General features: G+C 44.1%; 1 protein-coding gene across 1 annotated transcript in view; it reads left to right on the forward strand.

Annotated features, from left to right (window-relative positions):
* The window catches only part of LOC147123629 (uncharacterized), a 52,144-nt gene that overhangs the window by 20,222 nt on the left and 14,402 nt on the right, over positions 1-17,520 (forward strand). Inside the window, exons 2-6 of the mRNA XM_085975412.1 lie at positions 1,966-2,205; positions 3,946-4,081; positions 13,248-13,336; positions 15,367-15,427; positions 16,411-16,499. Of these exons, the coding sequence (XP_085831538.1) occupies positions 1,966-2,205; positions 3,946-4,081; positions 13,248-13,336; positions 15,367-15,427; positions 16,411-16,499 (615 nt within the window). The remainder of the gene's footprint in view (positions 1-1,965; positions 2,206-3,945; positions 4,082-13,247; positions 13,337-15,366; positions 15,428-16,410; positions 16,500-17,520) is intronic.

Consider the following 17,520-nt stretch of genomic DNA (forward strand, 5'->3'; position numbering starts at 1 on the left):
CATTGACATTCTTCAGTTTGTGACCATTTTCCCAGAGTCTAGTGTACCCGGGTACAGGCTGGGATGGATGCAGGGTGAAGATCTGCACTCTGGCTCAAGGATGTGAAGTAAAGGCAAACTGTAATCTTGAGAGAAAATTAACACAAGATAGCCATGTTAATTTAAAAAAAAAAAAAAATCATGTACAGACAAAACGATGATGCTTTTTGAAGTACTTGTATTGCATCGTGTGTTTGATATTTTTTAAATACTTGTGAAGGGTTATGCCCCTTTAACCTTGGCCCCAAGAGGAACTCTTACAGCAGCAGGTCCAACCTTTCCACCTCTTGCACCAGCCATCCTCGTGCCCTGCTCTTCATGAGGTTGACCACATTTAATGCCAATTAGTGGTATGTTTTTCATTTTGTCCTCTGTACTGTTCAGATTACTGTAACAGTGGCTTGTTTACCACCAAGTAGAACATCCTGTTAAAGGCTGCTTCCTTTTTTATTAATTTTCATGGCAATTTAAAAACAAAGTATCAATTCTTTATGTTCAATTTTTTAATTGTCTGTTGATGAGACTCATGATGTTGTTCTTGCTGTGGTTCAGCAGCTTGTTAGAGAAAACCCCCAGTGTAAGGATACAGTTATCTTTTATGCTTGTCTGCCATTTTACTGTCTAAATCATATCCATGCTTTCTGGTCTGGTGCTGTGATAAAGTGGGAAGCATTGGGCAATTACCTGGGCATCTTGAGCATTTTCTTAGTGCATCTGAGGAAAGTCGCAACTCTTTCCCTCCGGTAATCACATGCTGATTAGCGACTGCATATCTTGGGCTGATTAGTGATCTGTATGCATTTGCCTCCCCACCTCCGAACTCTCTTTATTAAAAATTTGTTTTATGGGATGTGGGTGTTGCTGGTAAGGCTGGCATTTATTGCCCATCCCTAATTGCCCTTGAGAAGGTGGTGGTGAGCCACCTTCTTGAACTGCTGCAGTCAGTGTGGTGAAGGTACTCCCACAGTGCTGTTAGGGAGTTCCAAGATTTTGACCCAGCAATGATGAAGGATCGACGATATACTTCTAAGTCAGGATGGTGTGTGACTTGGAGGGGAACTCCGAGGTGGTGCCTGCTGCCCTTGTCCTTCTAGGTGGAAGAGGTTGCGGGTTTGGGAGGTGCTGCCGAAGAAGTCAACGCAGGGCTCTGCCTTCTGAAATCTGCATGTGAGCCAAATGCAAGGATTCCTATAATGGTGCAGTGCAAAGTAAATGTACAAGTGACCATTTTGGGGTGAGGAAGTGGAGCATGCTACTGTGCAACTTTCCAGCAAGGAGTTTGCAACCTCTAAGTGTGGTGGGATTTAAATATTGTGGTGTTGCGGTCGATGCCTGTGCTCTCATTGGCTGAGTATAGCTCCATATACTGCTTCCATTTGCTTCCCCCCCCCCCCCCCCCCCATTTTCTCTGCAATGCCTCCAGTGATTGAGAATCTGTACGGAGCATCATGGATGTGAGCCCCTATTTATTGCTCCATTCTGTGGCTTGCATCAGTCACAAAAGCCAATCTGTCTTTTGTTTCCTTCAGGATTGTGCAGCAAATGAGTAGTGGGACATATTCAATGTTTGAGAAGTAAAGTACTCCTAAATGTCTTTCCAGCTGGGTCTAGACCTCAACAAAAAGTGAGCTAACTGCTTGCTCTTTCCACCATTGCACTGTTGCCCTGCATTAGCCTGGAGTTCACTTTTGACGGATGTCTCCTGTTTGGGAAGGCCTTCTCAATGATGAGACTAAATCCCTGTAAAATTTCTTGGATAATGGAATCTTTCTTTATTGGGGCTCTATCTTCTGCATCCAGTATGTTAACCTAGTAACCAGAATGTGAATAGAGTAGATTTGTGATTTTATATTAGTTATATGAATGCATATGGCTTTTTTTGTTTTTAAACTGACTGTCCTAGTCATGCTGGCATTTTATTTCTAGGTTTGGTGCTTAGTCAAGTCAGCACCGTGACGGTTGTTCCTACAGTTCCACTTCATTCTACACTAGTGACCACCTCGACTAATACAAATAATATCCTTAACATCACCACCAGCACTTCACAGGGAAATGTCACCACATCAACTCACGTTCCAGTGATCGTCCCTTCCATATCTCCAAACTGTACAGTGTTGAACACTTCTAATTGTGCTATGTGTTCTCCAGGGCATTTCCCTAATAATGGTAAGTGGCTTTGGTATATTTCTATAATTAGAAGTTTTTCCTAATTTTTCAAACTGCTGTGGATTTAAAAAAAAAAAAAAAAAAAAAAATTTTTGGGAATAAATCTTATTCTCTGCGCCATTCCAGCCAGTTCCTCCATCTTGTGCTGTCATAATCAGGGGGTACCGTAGCATAGTGGTTATGTTACTGGACTAGTAATCCAGAGGCCTGGACTAATGTTCCAGGGACGTGAGTTCAAATCCCACCACGGCAGCTGGGGAATTTAAATTCAGTTAAATAAATCTGGAATAAAAAGCTAGTATCCATAATGGTTATCATGATGCTACTGGAATGTCGTAAAAACCCATCTGGTTCACTGATGTCCTTTTAGGGAAGGAAATCTGCCGTCCTTTCCTAGCCTGGCCTATATATGACTCCAGACCCACTAATGTGGTTGACTCTGAAATTACCTAGCAAGCCACTCAGTTGTATAAGGTTGCTCACCACCTTCTTGGCAATAAATACTAGCTTTACCAGCAACGCCCACATACAATGAATAAGTCGCATGCAATAATGCATCTATTGGTGCACTTTTTTATTCGCTTATGGGAATCTGCTTTGCTGGGCAGCATTTATTGCCCATCCCTTAATTGACCTTGAGGGTGGTGGTGAGCCGCTGCAGTCCGTGCGGTGAAGGTACTCCCACAGTGCTGTTTGGTAGGGAGTTCCACGATTTTTGACCCAGTGACGATAAAGGATTGGCGATCTACTTCTAAGTCAGGATGGTGTGTGACTTTGGAGGGGACCTTGGAGGTGGTGATGTTCCCATGCGCCTGCTACCCTTGTCCTTCTAGGTGGAAGAGGTCGTGGGTTTGGGAGGTGCTGCCGAAGAAGCCTTGACGAATTGCTGCAGTGCATCTTGTAGATGGTACACACTGCAGCCACGGTATGCCGGTGGTGGAGGGAGTGAATGTTTCTGGTGGTGGATGGGGTGCCAATCAAGCGGGCTGCTTTGTCCTGGATGGTGTCAAGCACCTGGAGTGTTGTTGGAGCTGCACTCATCCAGGCAAGTGGAGTGTTCCATCACACTCCTTGTGCCTTGTAGATGGTGGAAAGGCTTTGGGGAGTCAGGAGGTGAGACACTTGCTGCAGAATATCTAGCCTCTGACCTGCTCTTGTTGCCACAATAGTTATGTGGTTGGCCCAGTTAAGTTTCTGGTCAATGGTGAGCCCCAGGATGTTGATGGTGGGGGATTCGGCAATGGTAATGCCATTGAATGTCAAGGGGCGGTGGTTAGACTCTCACTTGTTGGTGCTACTGTGGCACGAATGTTACCTGCCACTTATCAGCCCAAGCCTGAAAGTCGTCCAGGTCTTTAGGTGTCCCAAGAGACACCGGCCATAATTCCCTAGGGCCATCCAAATGCAAAATAGCAGCACTATGGAAACCCAATCCTATGAAATCCCCATATGAGCTAAATGAGTCCTTGGATCTAGGCACAAGATTAGGTCATTCAATCCCTAGAGCCTGTTCTGCCATTCAATTAGATCATCTATTTCAACATGAATTTGAGGAGGCTTATGAGATAGTGGGAGCCTTAACTTGCCAAACTATTTGGAATTTGATAAACTCCTACTGTTAACTAAAGTAATGTACTAGTTATTATTGAATTTAATTAAGCAAATGTTTATATTTCAAGTAAAATGTGGTAGATATTCAAGTGGCTATAACTTTTTTTTAAAATTCCTTTTCACTTCAAGGGTCCCTGAACTGCTCCTGCTGTTCTGATGGGTTCTGCATTGGTCCAGAAGATTGTCTGATGTGCCCACAGGGTTCCTACCAGTCTCGGGCTGGTCAGGGGACGTGTCTGCCTTGCTCAAAAGGTGCCTATACAAAGTAAGTACGCGGGGTAGTGCCAAATACCAACAACTGGACATTGATGGGCTCCCTCTGGTACCTTGTCGAAATGGCCCTCCTTCACATGTGAGCCTAGGCACTGAGTGTCAGGCTCTTTGACCATGGGGGCAATGTAGCTTGAGCCCAATCCGATCCTCCTCTGATGTTCAATCTTCCTTACCCAGTGGTGCTTGAGGCTCAACTACTCACTGCTTCAACCAGATGAGTGGTCGAGCGAGGGTGTCTATATATGAGATGATCTTTTGTTAGTGATTACTCACATAATAGGTTGCTCACAAGTTATGGGGAAAAAAGTTTGCTGAACTTCCAGTTAATGAAGCGATTGAGGTTTACAATTACAGATAAATAACCAGTTATCATACAGAACATAGACTGTGAGCAGCCGGGAAAGTGAAAAAGGAACAATGAATAAAAGGTTGTTTTATTTGCCATGTAGTGGGAGGCAGAGAAAATGTTTGCTGAACCTTTGTCCCAGAGCAACTAAGTTGATAGTTGATGACCAGAGCTGTGCACATTAAGGAATGGGGATTACTGAAGGGGACAGGAGGAGGGCTGATGGTGATGGTCCACATAGGGGTTAGCAACATGAATAAAACATTGTATAGATGCATCAGTCCATACTGTTAGCCCACTGAGATCAGCTTACTCTGCACAGACCAGGAGCTGGACCAGACACTAACTGGTCTATCTGGCTCAATTGAACGCTAGCTTTACCAGCTGAACCAGTGGATGAGCTGGACTAAACTTTTCTTTTGATGGGAGGCCTTTAGTTTACTACAAATGTGACTCTTGTTTGTGACTAGAAACATTGTTTTTTTTCTTCCATCTATTTCAACTCCACAGTAGTACTGGGATATGCTGCCTTCCACTTGAAGTGTTTTAATGGGCGTTTGGGAGGCTGGAGCTGGGGATAGGAAGTGAATGAATAATCTGGATCACTGAATGCCAATTAAGACAAACTTGCTGTAGTAATGTAAATCTATTTAAAAGTCTAATTGGGCTCATGACCGTTTTCAAAACTTGAACTTCATCCCAAAAGTACATGTTTGTTTCCTGTCCTGGCTACTTTTCTTTAAATATAGATTCAAGCAACTTTTAGTGTACTGTATTCTGAGAGGGATTAGAGTGTTCATAATGAAACTTTGTGCCACCATGGCAGACATTGCTGGGGCCCTTCATGAGCTGATCAAAAAATGAGTACTGAACCCTGAAATTGGGGAAACAGCTAAGGTTTTATTGAGTGTTTTTGATCTGCCCCTCCCTCAGCTCATCTGCTGCTGAAACCCTCATCTAGGCCTTTGTTGCCTCCAGACTTGACTATTCGAATCCTCTCCTGGTCAGTCTCTAAACTTAAGCTCATCCAAAACTTGCCATAAATCCCGTTCACCCATCAGCCCTGTGCTCACTGACCTACATTGGCTCCCGGTCTGGCAATGCCTCGATTTATTTAAAAAAAAAAAAAAAAAAAAAAAAATTCTCATCCTTGTTTTCAAAACCCTCCATGACCTCGCTCCTCCCTATCTCTATATAACCTGCTCCAGCCCTACAACCCCCAGAGATCTCTCTGCTCCTCCAGTTCTGGCCTCTTGCACATCCCTGATTTTCATCGCTCCACCAGTGGCAGCTGTGCCTTCACCTGCCAAGGCCCTATGCTCTGGAATTCCCTCCCTAAACCTCTCCGCCTCGCTACCTCCCTCTCCTCCTTAAGACACTCCTTTTAAAACCTACCTCTTAGACCAAGCTTTTGGTCACCTGTCCTAATATCTCCTTATGTAGCTCCGTGTCAAATTTTGTTAATGCTTTGGGATATTTGACTACGTTAAATGTGCTATATAATGGTGATAGATTGTGTAGTGCATGTGCCTTAAGAGCCCCAGGTGTACTGTAATGCCGGTAATGGCCACTCGGGCTATATAAGCCTGTATATTGTGTTGTATCAGTTAGTTCCCCTCCAGACTTTGTTTAGTAAACACCTATGAAACCAACTCCTGTCTTCAGTGTCTCTATCAACACACAGACACAACAATGGCGACGAATTGGAAACGGACTTACCTGCAATTCGGCAGCACCTCAAGGACATCGATTCCTCTGGCGTCCAAAGTTGAAGAAAAATCAAGAAAAAGAAAAAGCTGTGGTTTCACCAGCTAGCCAAGCTGGTGGCAGGTACTGCAATAATCCTTCCTGGGCATCGGGCTGGGGCTCCAGCGGCTGGCGAAAGCGGAGGCAAGCAGTAACAGACGGGGAGGGAGCACTCTGGAGACGGCCGGCGCTGCAAGCAGGTCGGCGTTCAGACCTAGAGAGAGAGTCTGGCGTGAACGAGTCTCCAAATGTAAATAAATAAATAAAAAGAACGGAAACCGCGGGAAACAGCGTTGTCATCGGCGGGGAAGCGCCATATCTTTTCTGCAGAAAAGAAAGAAAAGCACGGGAAGCGCCATATCTTTTCTAAGATGCCTAAGTCTGGCAATATTGATGCTTTTGATAACGAGATAGAGGATTGGACCACATGTGGAAAGAGTGGAGGTATATTGCACCGCAAATGGAATAGAAGATGGGAAAAAAAAAAGCTTCAGTACTGCTAAATCTAATGGGCAAAAAGACATACGGGCTGTTACAAAATTTAATCACGCCAGCCAAACCAAAGGACAAGAATTTTAAAGAAATTGTTGATACCCTACAGGAGCACTTAAACCCAACACCGCTGCTGATGGTGGAACAATTCAAATTCTTCAAGAGAAATCAACACACGAATGAAAGTAACGCTGATTACCTCACCGAATTAAGAAAGCTATCAAAACACTGCCAATTCGGGGCAGGACTAGCAGATTATCCTCGAGACAAATTCGTCTGCGGTCTCTTAAGTGAAGGAACACAGAAAAGGCTGCTTTCTGAAAAGGATTTAACACTGGACAAGGCTTTCAGTATGGCTGTATCATACGAAGCAGCCGCAAGAGGAGCTGCAGAGATACAACAAAAGACACAGGACTTCGGCACCCATGAAATGACACAGGGTTTCGAGAGATGTTATCGCTGCGGCAGCTCCACCCTTGACTGCTGGTTCAAGGACAAAGCATGCAGGCAATGCGGAAAGATTGGACACATGCACGGGTATGCCGATCTGGACAAAAAAAAATCCACACACCGGCGGGGGGGGGGGGGGGGAGGAAAAATCAATAAAGGATGTGATCGCGTTAGAGAGGGTGCAGAGGAGGTTCACCAGGATGTTACCAGGGCTGGAGCGCTTCAGCTATGAAGAGAGACTGGGCAGGTTGGGTTTGTTTTCCTTGGAGCTGAGGAGGCTGAGGGGGGACATGATTGAGGTGTACAAAATTATGAGGGGCATAGATAGGATGGATGCTGAGGAGCTTTTTCCCTTAGTAGAGGGGTCGATAACTAGGGGGCATAGATTCAAGGTAAAGGGCGGGAGGTTTAGAGGGGATTTGAGAAAGAACTTTTTCACCCAGAGGGTGGTTGGAGTCTGGAACTCACTGCCTGAAAGGGTTGTGGAGGCAGAAACCCTCACAACATTTAAGAAGCATTTGGATGTGCACTTGAAATGCCATAGCATACAAGGCTACGGGCCAAATGCTGGAATATGGGATTAGATTAGACAGGGCTTGATGGCCGGCGTGGACACGATGGGCCGAAGGGCCTCTATCCGTGCTGTATTACTCTATGACTCTATGAAAAGTACAGAAAGGTACAAATGATGACGGACAGTAGCTCCGAAGACCAGAAGAGCGCTAGCGACTCCGAAAACAAGAGACTAAGCTGTCTCAAATTACATAATGTAATTGCCAAAGAAGATTACCAGACCATTTGGGTTACCCTCACGATAGCAGGGTCCCCAGTTAAAATGGAGCTAGATACAGGATCAGCTCTGACCGTCATAAATCGACGGGATTACGAGCGGCTATTTCCGCATATACCTTTAAAAGACACATCCATTATCTTGAAAACATATACGGGGCAGAAAGTATACCCCAAAGGAAAAATAAGGGTGCCTGTTGTATACAACGGCAAGGAAATACGAAAGTTGTATTTATACATTCTACAAGATGGTGATCCACCGCTGTTGGGACGTGAATAGATCAGGAAAATACGTTTAGACTGGCACTCCATTCAGGCACTGACGGTGACCAGTAAGAAAAAAAAAACGATGACGTCATACCTGAACGATTAAAAGGCATCTTGGCCAACGCCAAAGAAGTGTTTCAAGAGAAACTAGGAACCTTGAAAGGCATCACCGCCTCAATAAAAGTGGAAGATGCAGCAATTCCCAAGTTTTTTTAAGGCAAGACCGGTGCCATACGCAATTCGTCCAGCAGTCGAGGCAGAGCTGAAGAATTTGGAAAAGGCAGGCGTATTATCCAAAATAGATTGGAGCAAGTGGGCAACACCCATCGTTCCAGTCATGAAGAAAGCATTGAATAATGATAAATCTGAAGAACAGAGAAAAATTCGCGTCTGTGGAGACTTCGTGACTGTAAACCCGGTCCTTCACACGGTACAGTATCCTCTTCCGAGGATCGAAGATATTTTCGCCTCACTATCCGGAGGGAAACGTTTCACCAAAATTGACTTGGCACCGGCATATCTACAGATGGAGGTTGAGGAGGCCTCTTTTTAAAAAAAAAAAAAACAAAAAAAAAAAACAAATATCTCTCGATAAATACACACAAAGGTCTGCACCAGTACAATCGACTGGTTTTCGGAGTAGCATCCGCTCCAGCTATCTGGCAAAGAGCTATGGAGCAAGTCCTCCAAGGGATTCCGGGGACTCAATGCTACCTAGACGACATCCTTGTAACAGGAGAAAACGACAACGAGCACCTTGCCAATTTGGAGCAGGTGCTCACTAGGCTGAGAGAACGGGGCCTACGAGCAAATCGCCCCAAGTGCGAATTTTTCCAAAATCAAATCATATTGTGGCCACATAATTAATAAGGAAGGGTTGCATAAGTCACCTGAGAAAATTGAAGCGGTCATAAGCCCCAGCACCTGAAAATGTTTCACAATTAAGGTCGTTCCTGGGATTAATAAATTACTATCATAAATTTTTACCGAAATTATCAACTCTCCTACACCCTCTTAATGAACTGCTACAAACAGGAGTAATTTGGAAATGGAGCGAAGACTGTAAACGTGCCTTCCATAAATGCAAAGACTTTATCACATCCAAAGAAGTTTTGGCTCATTACAACCCATCACTGCCAATCAGACTGGCGTGCGATGCATCCCCTTACGGCATAGGAGCAGTATTATCGCATAAATTCCCTGATGGCTCGGAACGGCCGATAGCTTTTGCGTCACGCTCATTGAACTCAGCTGAGCGTAACTATGCCCAAATTGACAGGGAAGCACTCAGCCTGGTATGGGGAGTGAAGAAATTCAACCATTACCTACACGGACAAAAATTTACCTTGACTGACCATCAACCCCTCATCTCCATATTCAACCCTGAAAAGGGTGTTCCCATTATGACAGCGCAAAGGCTACAGAGGTGGTCCCTTTTTCTAGGGGCACACCAATACAACATAGAATACAAAGGATCAAAACAGCATGGGAATGCTGACGGGTTATTGTGCCTACCATAGACCCAGTGGAGATTTTCCACTCTACTATAGTCGAATGTCTACCAGTAACAAATTCTGCCATTGAAAGGGAAACTAGAAATGACCCGACTCTCTCGCGAGTCTACGATTTAACAGTGACAGGATGGCCAGCACATGGCGAACCACTGCCAGCATTCTCTCAGAGAACAGAACAGCTGTCAGTGTGCCGAGGAACCTTGATGTGTGGATCCAGAGTGGTGATTCCACCCAAACTCCAGGATAAAGTTCTAAAGGAGCTTCACGAGGGGCATCTGGGTGGAGTGAAATGAAGAACCTAGCCAGGGCGTTTGTATGGTGGCCAGGTATCGATGGAGACATCGAAGAAATGACCAAGAGCTGCCTAGGATGCTAGAAGGTCCAAAACGCTCCACCCCAAGCCCCTCTACATCCATGGGAGTGGCCCTCCTCTCCCTGGCAAATGGTACACATCGACTTTGCTGGTCCATTTATGGACTCGGTTGATGCACACTCCAAGTGGCCGGAGGTAATAAAGATGTCCTCCACCACTACGGAAAAAACCATCACAGTATTAAGGACCATATTTGCCAGGAATGGGCTGCCGGAACAGATCTATTCTGATAATGGACTGCAATTTGTGTCCGAAGAATTCAGGAAGTTCTTAAAAAAAACAATGGGGTAAAGCACTACACGTCCGCCCCATACCATCCCGCCACCAATGGATTGGCTGAAAAGTTTGTCCAGACCTTCAAGAAGGCCATAAAGGCCATGGGTAATGAAGACATAAAACTTCAGCACAAGGTGGATAACTTCTTGTTCGCATACAGGAATGCAACACATATGGTTACAAACCAAACTCCCGCCATGATGTTCTTCAATAGAAGCCTAAGATGCCGGCTGGATTTGATCAAGCCCAACATCAGAAGGGACGTGGAGAACCGGCAATTTCAAGGCATGAATGAAAGGCCAACTAGAACCTTCCAGACAGGTCAACAAGTTTTGGCCCGGGACTACTGTACCGAGAAATGGCAGCCTGGAACTATCTGCACACGACTAGGACCGCTGATGTATACCGTGGACATCGGAGAAAGCATAATAAGGCGCCATGCTGACCAAATCATAGTCATCTGAAAAGGGACAACCTACACCACAACTCTATACATCTAACGATGAAGTAGAGATACCCATATCTACCTCCGATCCGGTGATACTGGAACCCGATGAACCCGACACTGGCATTGAAGCCGAATCAGCCTTGCCAAAAGAACCTACTACACCGCCAGAAACTACAACGCCACCGAGGCATTATCCGGACCGAGTCAGGAAGCCTCCAGAGAGACTGACTTATAATTAACTGCAGCAATGTGTATATTATTTTTCTTATAACATGTAATTAATAATTACTTAAAATATTATGTGCTGGCTAAAAGGGGAGGAATTGTAGTGTATGTGCCTTTAAAGCCCCATGTGTACTGTAATGCCGGTAATGGCCACTCGGGCTATATAAGCCTGTATATTGTGTTGTATCCGTTAGTTCCCCTCCAGACTTTGTTTAGTAAACACCTATGAAACCAACTCCTGTCTTCAGTGTCTCTATCAACACACAGACACAACAGATTGGGAAATGTTGATGTACAAAGGGACCTGGGTGTCCTTGTATACCAGTCACTGAAAGCAAACATGCAGGTGCAGCAAGCAGTTAGGAAGGCAAATGGTATGTTGGCCTTCATTGCAAGAGGATTTGAGTACAGGAGCAAGGATGTCTTACTCCAATTATACAGGGCCTTGGTGAGACCACACCTGGAGTACTGCGCAGTTTTGGTGGCCTTGCCTAAGAAAGGCTATACTTGCCATAGAGGGAGTGCAATGAAGGTTCACCAGACTGATTCCTGGGATGGCAGGACTGTCATATGAGGAGAGATTGGGTCGACTAGGCCTGTATTCACTAGAGTTTAAAAGAATGAGAGGGATCTCATTGAAACATATAAAGTTCTGACCGGGCTAGACAGACTGGATGCAGGGAGGCTGTTTCCCCTAGCTGGAGAGTCTAGAACGAGGGGTCACAGTCTCAGGATACGGGGTAGGACATTTAGGACTGAGATGAGGAGAAATATCTTCACTGAGGGTGGTGAACTTGTAGAATTCTCCACCACAGCAGGCTGTGGAGGTCAAGTCACTGAATATATTTAAGAAGGAGGGAGAGATTTCTAGACACAAGGCATTCTGGGGAGAAAGCGGGAATATGGTATTGATAGAAGATCAGCCATGATCACATTGAATGGCGGAGCAGGCTTGAAGGGCTAAATGGCCTACTCCTGCTCCTATTTTTTTTGTTTCTATAAATATGCAAGTTGTTGCTGCCCACTAGCTTGAGAAAAATCACCTCAGTTGGGGCAAATGTGTGACTGAGGAACTAAATAAAACTCTTCCCATTTTAAAGGCAGCAAAATCTTTTGTGCACTTCTCTCCTCACAAGCTATTCAGTCCCTTCCACTTTTCCCCCCAAAATAATTTTAGTCCAATATACCAAGTTCTTTTGCCAGTGCTGCCTGGGAGCGAATGTTCTGTAACTATATAGAGGGGTGATGGACTGCTAACCCTCCAAGTGCAAAACTATTGAACACAAACATTTAAAAGATGCATTAATTAATGTTGGGGTAATATGGATGGAAGGGAAAAGTGCTGTCTTCCACTAAAGTTAATGCTCTCTGCAGTGAGTTCCGCCATGTCTGTCACTTGGGCCTTTTTAAGACGGTATGTAGAAAGTGCTTTCATTATAGGGATCTGATTTTTGAACAAATGCTATGATGAGTCAATCAAACACCATCACCATAAATGCTGCAGACAGAAGGCCATCACCCCCTTTAGCTACTTGGATAATAAATGCAGTTTTACCAGTGTTGCCCATGCCCGATAATCAAATATATTACACTCTGTCACAAGCTGAAATGGCGTCTTTTGCTTCTAGATGGCAGTAGAGAAATGTGTTATTCATTGCAAAGTAGTAAGTATATTTCATTGTGTGGGGTGTGTTTTCTCATTAGGCAGCCTTCATGTATTATTGCACTGTTGATGTTTTGAGTAGTGCAACAAGTTATGGCGTGGCCACACAGCTCGCTGCTGGTCCCGGCCAGCTTGGGACCGGCTTTTCTAGTGATAAATTTCGCGCATACGCAAAACTGTGAATGAGCCCTGCAGTCCCTTAAAGGGGCCGCACACCCAAAAAAAAAATTAGTGGGAACATTGGATATGACACTGCCCTCTCGTTTCCTGGGTATGAGTTCAAATTCAGATCAGACTGATGGTTTTGTTGCTTTGGTTCAGCCAACAATAAACCTGTTGTAACATTCTAAATCCATTATTTCCACAGATAGGGGAGGAAAACATCCTTGATATAGTACAAGTGGTTTTAAAGCGGAATGGTTTTAGATTGTTGTGTAATAAACTCCAATTCCATCAGTAGGGTATGGGGTAGATCTTGACAATTGTCCAATCTTTTATTGTATGTTTTAATACTTTTTGCAAGTCATTTTAAGTTCCAATGTAGTAACTTGATATCTAATTTTTTGCAGTTTTACAGGAAGCACAAAATGCCAAGCCTGTGAATCTGGGTTTTATGCCAATGAAACTGGTTCAACAGCCTGCAGAGACTGCCTTCCAGGTAGAGCTGCATTCCTACTGTTATGCAAGAGTCCAGTGAGAATGTGTGTTGGTGGTGGTGGGGGGGGCAGTAATATTGCTGTGTCTTTTGTTCTTTTCCCCCTCCCTCCACTTACAACTCATGTAAAGTAAGTGGTGCAAATATAAGTTTGAATCCAACTTGTTAACCTGTGTTGCAAAGTGAAGTTTTAAAATGGAACTTCATGTTCACTCCTCTTCCATGTGGGCATCTTGCATCTTCCTGAAGCTAAAAGGGAGCAGAGTTTATGATCACAGCTCCTCCTGGCTATTTTGTGCTGCCTGATTGCGGAACAGCACTGACTGAAGAAAACAGTAGTAGAACCAAATACTTTTTTTTCCTGTTAGAATTTGATCTATCTCATTGGGTTAAAATATATTTAATTTTGAGCCTTTGTTGCATAGTTGTCATTTTGTAGGCTGCTACTCTGGTTTCATAGCACATGTTCATCTTTCATTCAGCATGTTTGGTGTAGATGTAGAATTAGATTTTCTATATTTGTAGAATTGTACAGCACAGGAGGCCATTCAGCCCATTGTGCCTGTGTCGGTTCTTTGAAAGAGTTATCCAATTAGTCCCACTTTCCCCATAGCCATGAAAATTTCTTCAAGTATTTATCCAATTCCCTTTTTGAAAGTTACTATTGAATCTGCTTCCACCACAGTGCATTCCCGATCGTAACAACTTTCCGCATTTTTTCCCCCTGGATTTTTAGCCAATTATCTTAAATCTGTGTCCTCAGGTTACTGACCCCCCTGCCAGTGGAACCAGTTTCTCCCTTTCAAAACCTCTCCTAATTTTGATTACCTCTCTTAAATCTCCACTGAACCTTCCCTGCTCCAAGAACAAGCCGAGCTTCTCTAGTCTCTCCACATAAGTTCCGCATCTCTGGTACCATCCTGGTAAATGTTGTCCAAGACCTTGATATCCTTCCTAAAATGTGGTGCCCAAAAATGGAGACCATACTTAAGAACATTGGAAATCGAAGCAGGAGTAGGATAGACGGCCCGTCGAGCTTGCTCTGCCATTCAGTAAGATCATGGCTGATCTTCTACATCAACTCCCATATCCTTTGATTCCCTTAGTGCCAAAAAATCTCTCGCTCTCAGTCTTGAATATACTCATCGACTGAGCATCCACAGCCCTCTGGGGTAGAGAATTCCAAAGATTCATCACCCTCTGAGTGAAGAAACTTCTCATTTCAGTCCTAAATGGCCTACCCCTTACCCTGAGACTATGACCCCTAGTTCTAGACTCTCCAGCCAGGGGAAAACATTCTCTCAGCTTCTACCCTGTCGAGCCCTGTAGGAATGAGAGAACCTCCTTCTTCTAAACTCCAGAGAGTATAGGCTGATTCTACTCAATCTCCTCAATGGACAGCGCCCTCATCCCAGGAATCGGTCTAGTGAATGTTTGTTGCACTCCTGCTAAGGCAAGTATATCCTTCAGCCTAGGGCTAAGCAGTGATTTGTAAAGGTTTACCATAACTTCCTAACTTTTGTACTGTATGCCTCTATTTATAAAGCACTGGATCCCATAGGCATTTTTAGCAGCCTTCTCAACTTGTCCTGCCACCTTCAAAGATTTGTGTATATGATGCCTCGGGTCCATCTGTTCCTGCAACCCCTTTAAAATTATACCATTTATATTGCCTCTTCACTTTTTACTTTCCAAAATTCATTAAATTAACTTAACACTTCATTAAATTTCACCTGCCGTGAGTCTGCCCATTTCACTACTTCCTGAAGTCTGCTACTATCCTCTAACAGTACTACACAATTTCTTTAAATTGATGAACTGGATAAGAGAATTCTGAGAAGCCATTCACTTTAAAATAAAAGGCAATGTCTCACTGGACTTTGGTGTTATACAGGCTAGTGTCATCCCTGGGTTGCATGGACTTCACTCTTCTTTGATGTAGATCTGGTTTGAATATACTTGCACGAAAACCAGTTTGTTCTGAAGATGTTCAGTTCGAAGCAATATGCACTAAAATTCCACCTTGTTTCCAGGTTCCTTTTCTGAGAAGAATTCTGCTCTCTGCAAGTCCTGTTCCCAAGGATTATTTTGCAAGTAAGTATTGACAGTGTGCACATCTATAGCAAAGAGCCGCTAAAGTATTTGTTTTGTGAATTCCTGGCTTGCAGCAGTGTCAGCTGATCTCTGATCGTTTGGCAATTGGGGGAGCTGTACAATATTAAATGTCCTCCTTTCACATAACATGGTAGCATTTAGCGGAACCTTGAGTCCAAGGTTCATATAAAACTGGGACAGAGATGGTTCACTGAAATAATGGCAGTGTCTTTTTTAGGCAATGGCCCATATCTGTGCCCTGATGGAAATTGCTGTGCTTTTATTTATTTTTTGTTAATCAAAGAGCTGAGTAAACTTGAACACATCAGAATCAAACTGAACTTTGGAGAAGCAAAAGGACTAAGCAGGCTGTGGGAAGAGCAGTTCCGTTCTAGTGCACATTTTGCTCCATTACTAAGACCACTTTCTTCCAACTCTGCCCTGTCTTAAATTCTCATTTTCAAAATTCTCATCCTCGTTTTCTGATCTCTCCATGACCTTGCTCCATCCTACTGTGATCTTTTCCAGCCTCCTGTCCCTGCATCCACCCTACACTCCTCTAAAATCTGTTGCTTCTTGGCCTTCCTTCCTCCACCTGGTGGACACTTGATTCAGCCACTATTTTCCAGCCCTCCTTTGACTCCCTATCATCTTCCTTCTGCCTTGCTTTCTACTTCTCTGAATCAAATATTTCCTGAAAACCATTCTCTTTTTTTGATCATGCCTTTGGCTTGCGCATTCTAACCTTTTTTGTCCTTTTTTATGCTAAGCCATTTGGGATATCATCCATGGGGGATGCTATAGAAGAAATGCAAGTTGATGCACACCAACATAGACTTGACATTCCACCCTTGCCACTAAAGTGGGCTGTGTTGTCCCATCACATATACCTGCCATCATTCAACTCTTTGGATTCTGTCCTTTTACTGACTGGAGCCTATTTTCAGGTTAATGTGTGTGTAAAACGTTTTGTTGCTTTTCAGCACAACTAACTGTGGCGAGTGTACAATGTGCCCTGGTGGGGAGGAAACTTTGTCTACAGCAGCAACAGAATGCACACTGTGTCGACCAGGTACTGTCTAAGTATACTGGGGTTTTGGGGGGGGGGGGGGGGAAAGAGAGGGGACATGTATGGGAATTGAGGATCCTCGGTTGGGGGGGGGGGGGGGTAATTCAATATTTGGGGGGCAAAGAGGAAAGAAAACCAAGTAATTGCACAAAATGCCACAGAAAGGAACACAATAGATTTTCTGAAATTTTGAGCTAGCGCTTTAGTATTAATTAAGCACTGCAGTTTTTCAGATGGTGCGCAGTGTCTCCTGTCACCAGCTTCTAATGTAACTGATGAGCTCTAACTTTTGGTCCAGTTTCATTTTTTGTTTAATTTCTTCTGAATGTGGATGACTCAGCCAAGGCTGTATTTATTGCCCATGCTTAGTTGCCCTGAGAAGCTGGTGGTGAGCCTTCCACTTGAACTACTGCAATCCTTGTGGTACTTAAATCTGGGTTGTGAACATATACAATTTCTTTGATCTTCCATCGCACCACGAAAAAAAAAATCTACTGCAGTGCAGTTTAGTAGTGCTGACACTGAGCAGTTGAATTTTAAATATAGTGGCAAGTGAGGTGGGAGAGAAAAGAATCCCTGTCTTCAGAGTTCAGCATGCTGTCTAAAGCTAAACATTGGCCCTGAATTTGCGGTCGGCGGCGCAGCTAAGGAAATCCGCACTTGCCTTGTGCGAACCCCGCTTTGAGATTTGCTTTCAAATGCTGCAGGGTTGTGCGCTGTGTAGTGGCCCATGGAGCGCACCGTTATGTGTATGTGAACCTGGGATCACGTGGGGTGATGCTGCTTTCACTTCCTGACTCTTACCAGTCAGGAAACACAGAAGATTGCCGATTTTGTATGATTTATAGAAGACACGGACGGTATCAAGCATTCATTAAAAAAACACACACCTAAGCTTCATGGAGGTACAAACTACAAGCTGACAGGAGTACATCATATTTACAGTATCAGCTGTAGTAAACTGCAAAAGTTTGGCAGCAACTGAAATTTTCAAAACAAAATGGGGCAATATTTATTTTTAACA

Source organism: Somniosus microcephalus, chromosome 2 (assembly GCF_052327205.1).
Source record: "Somniosus microcephalus isolate GS21.2 chromosome 2, FLI_Smic_1.0, whole genome shotgun sequence".
Classification (NCBI taxonomy): Eukaryota; Metazoa; Chordata; class Chondrichthyes; order Squaliformes; family Somniosidae; genus Somniosus; species Somniosus microcephalus.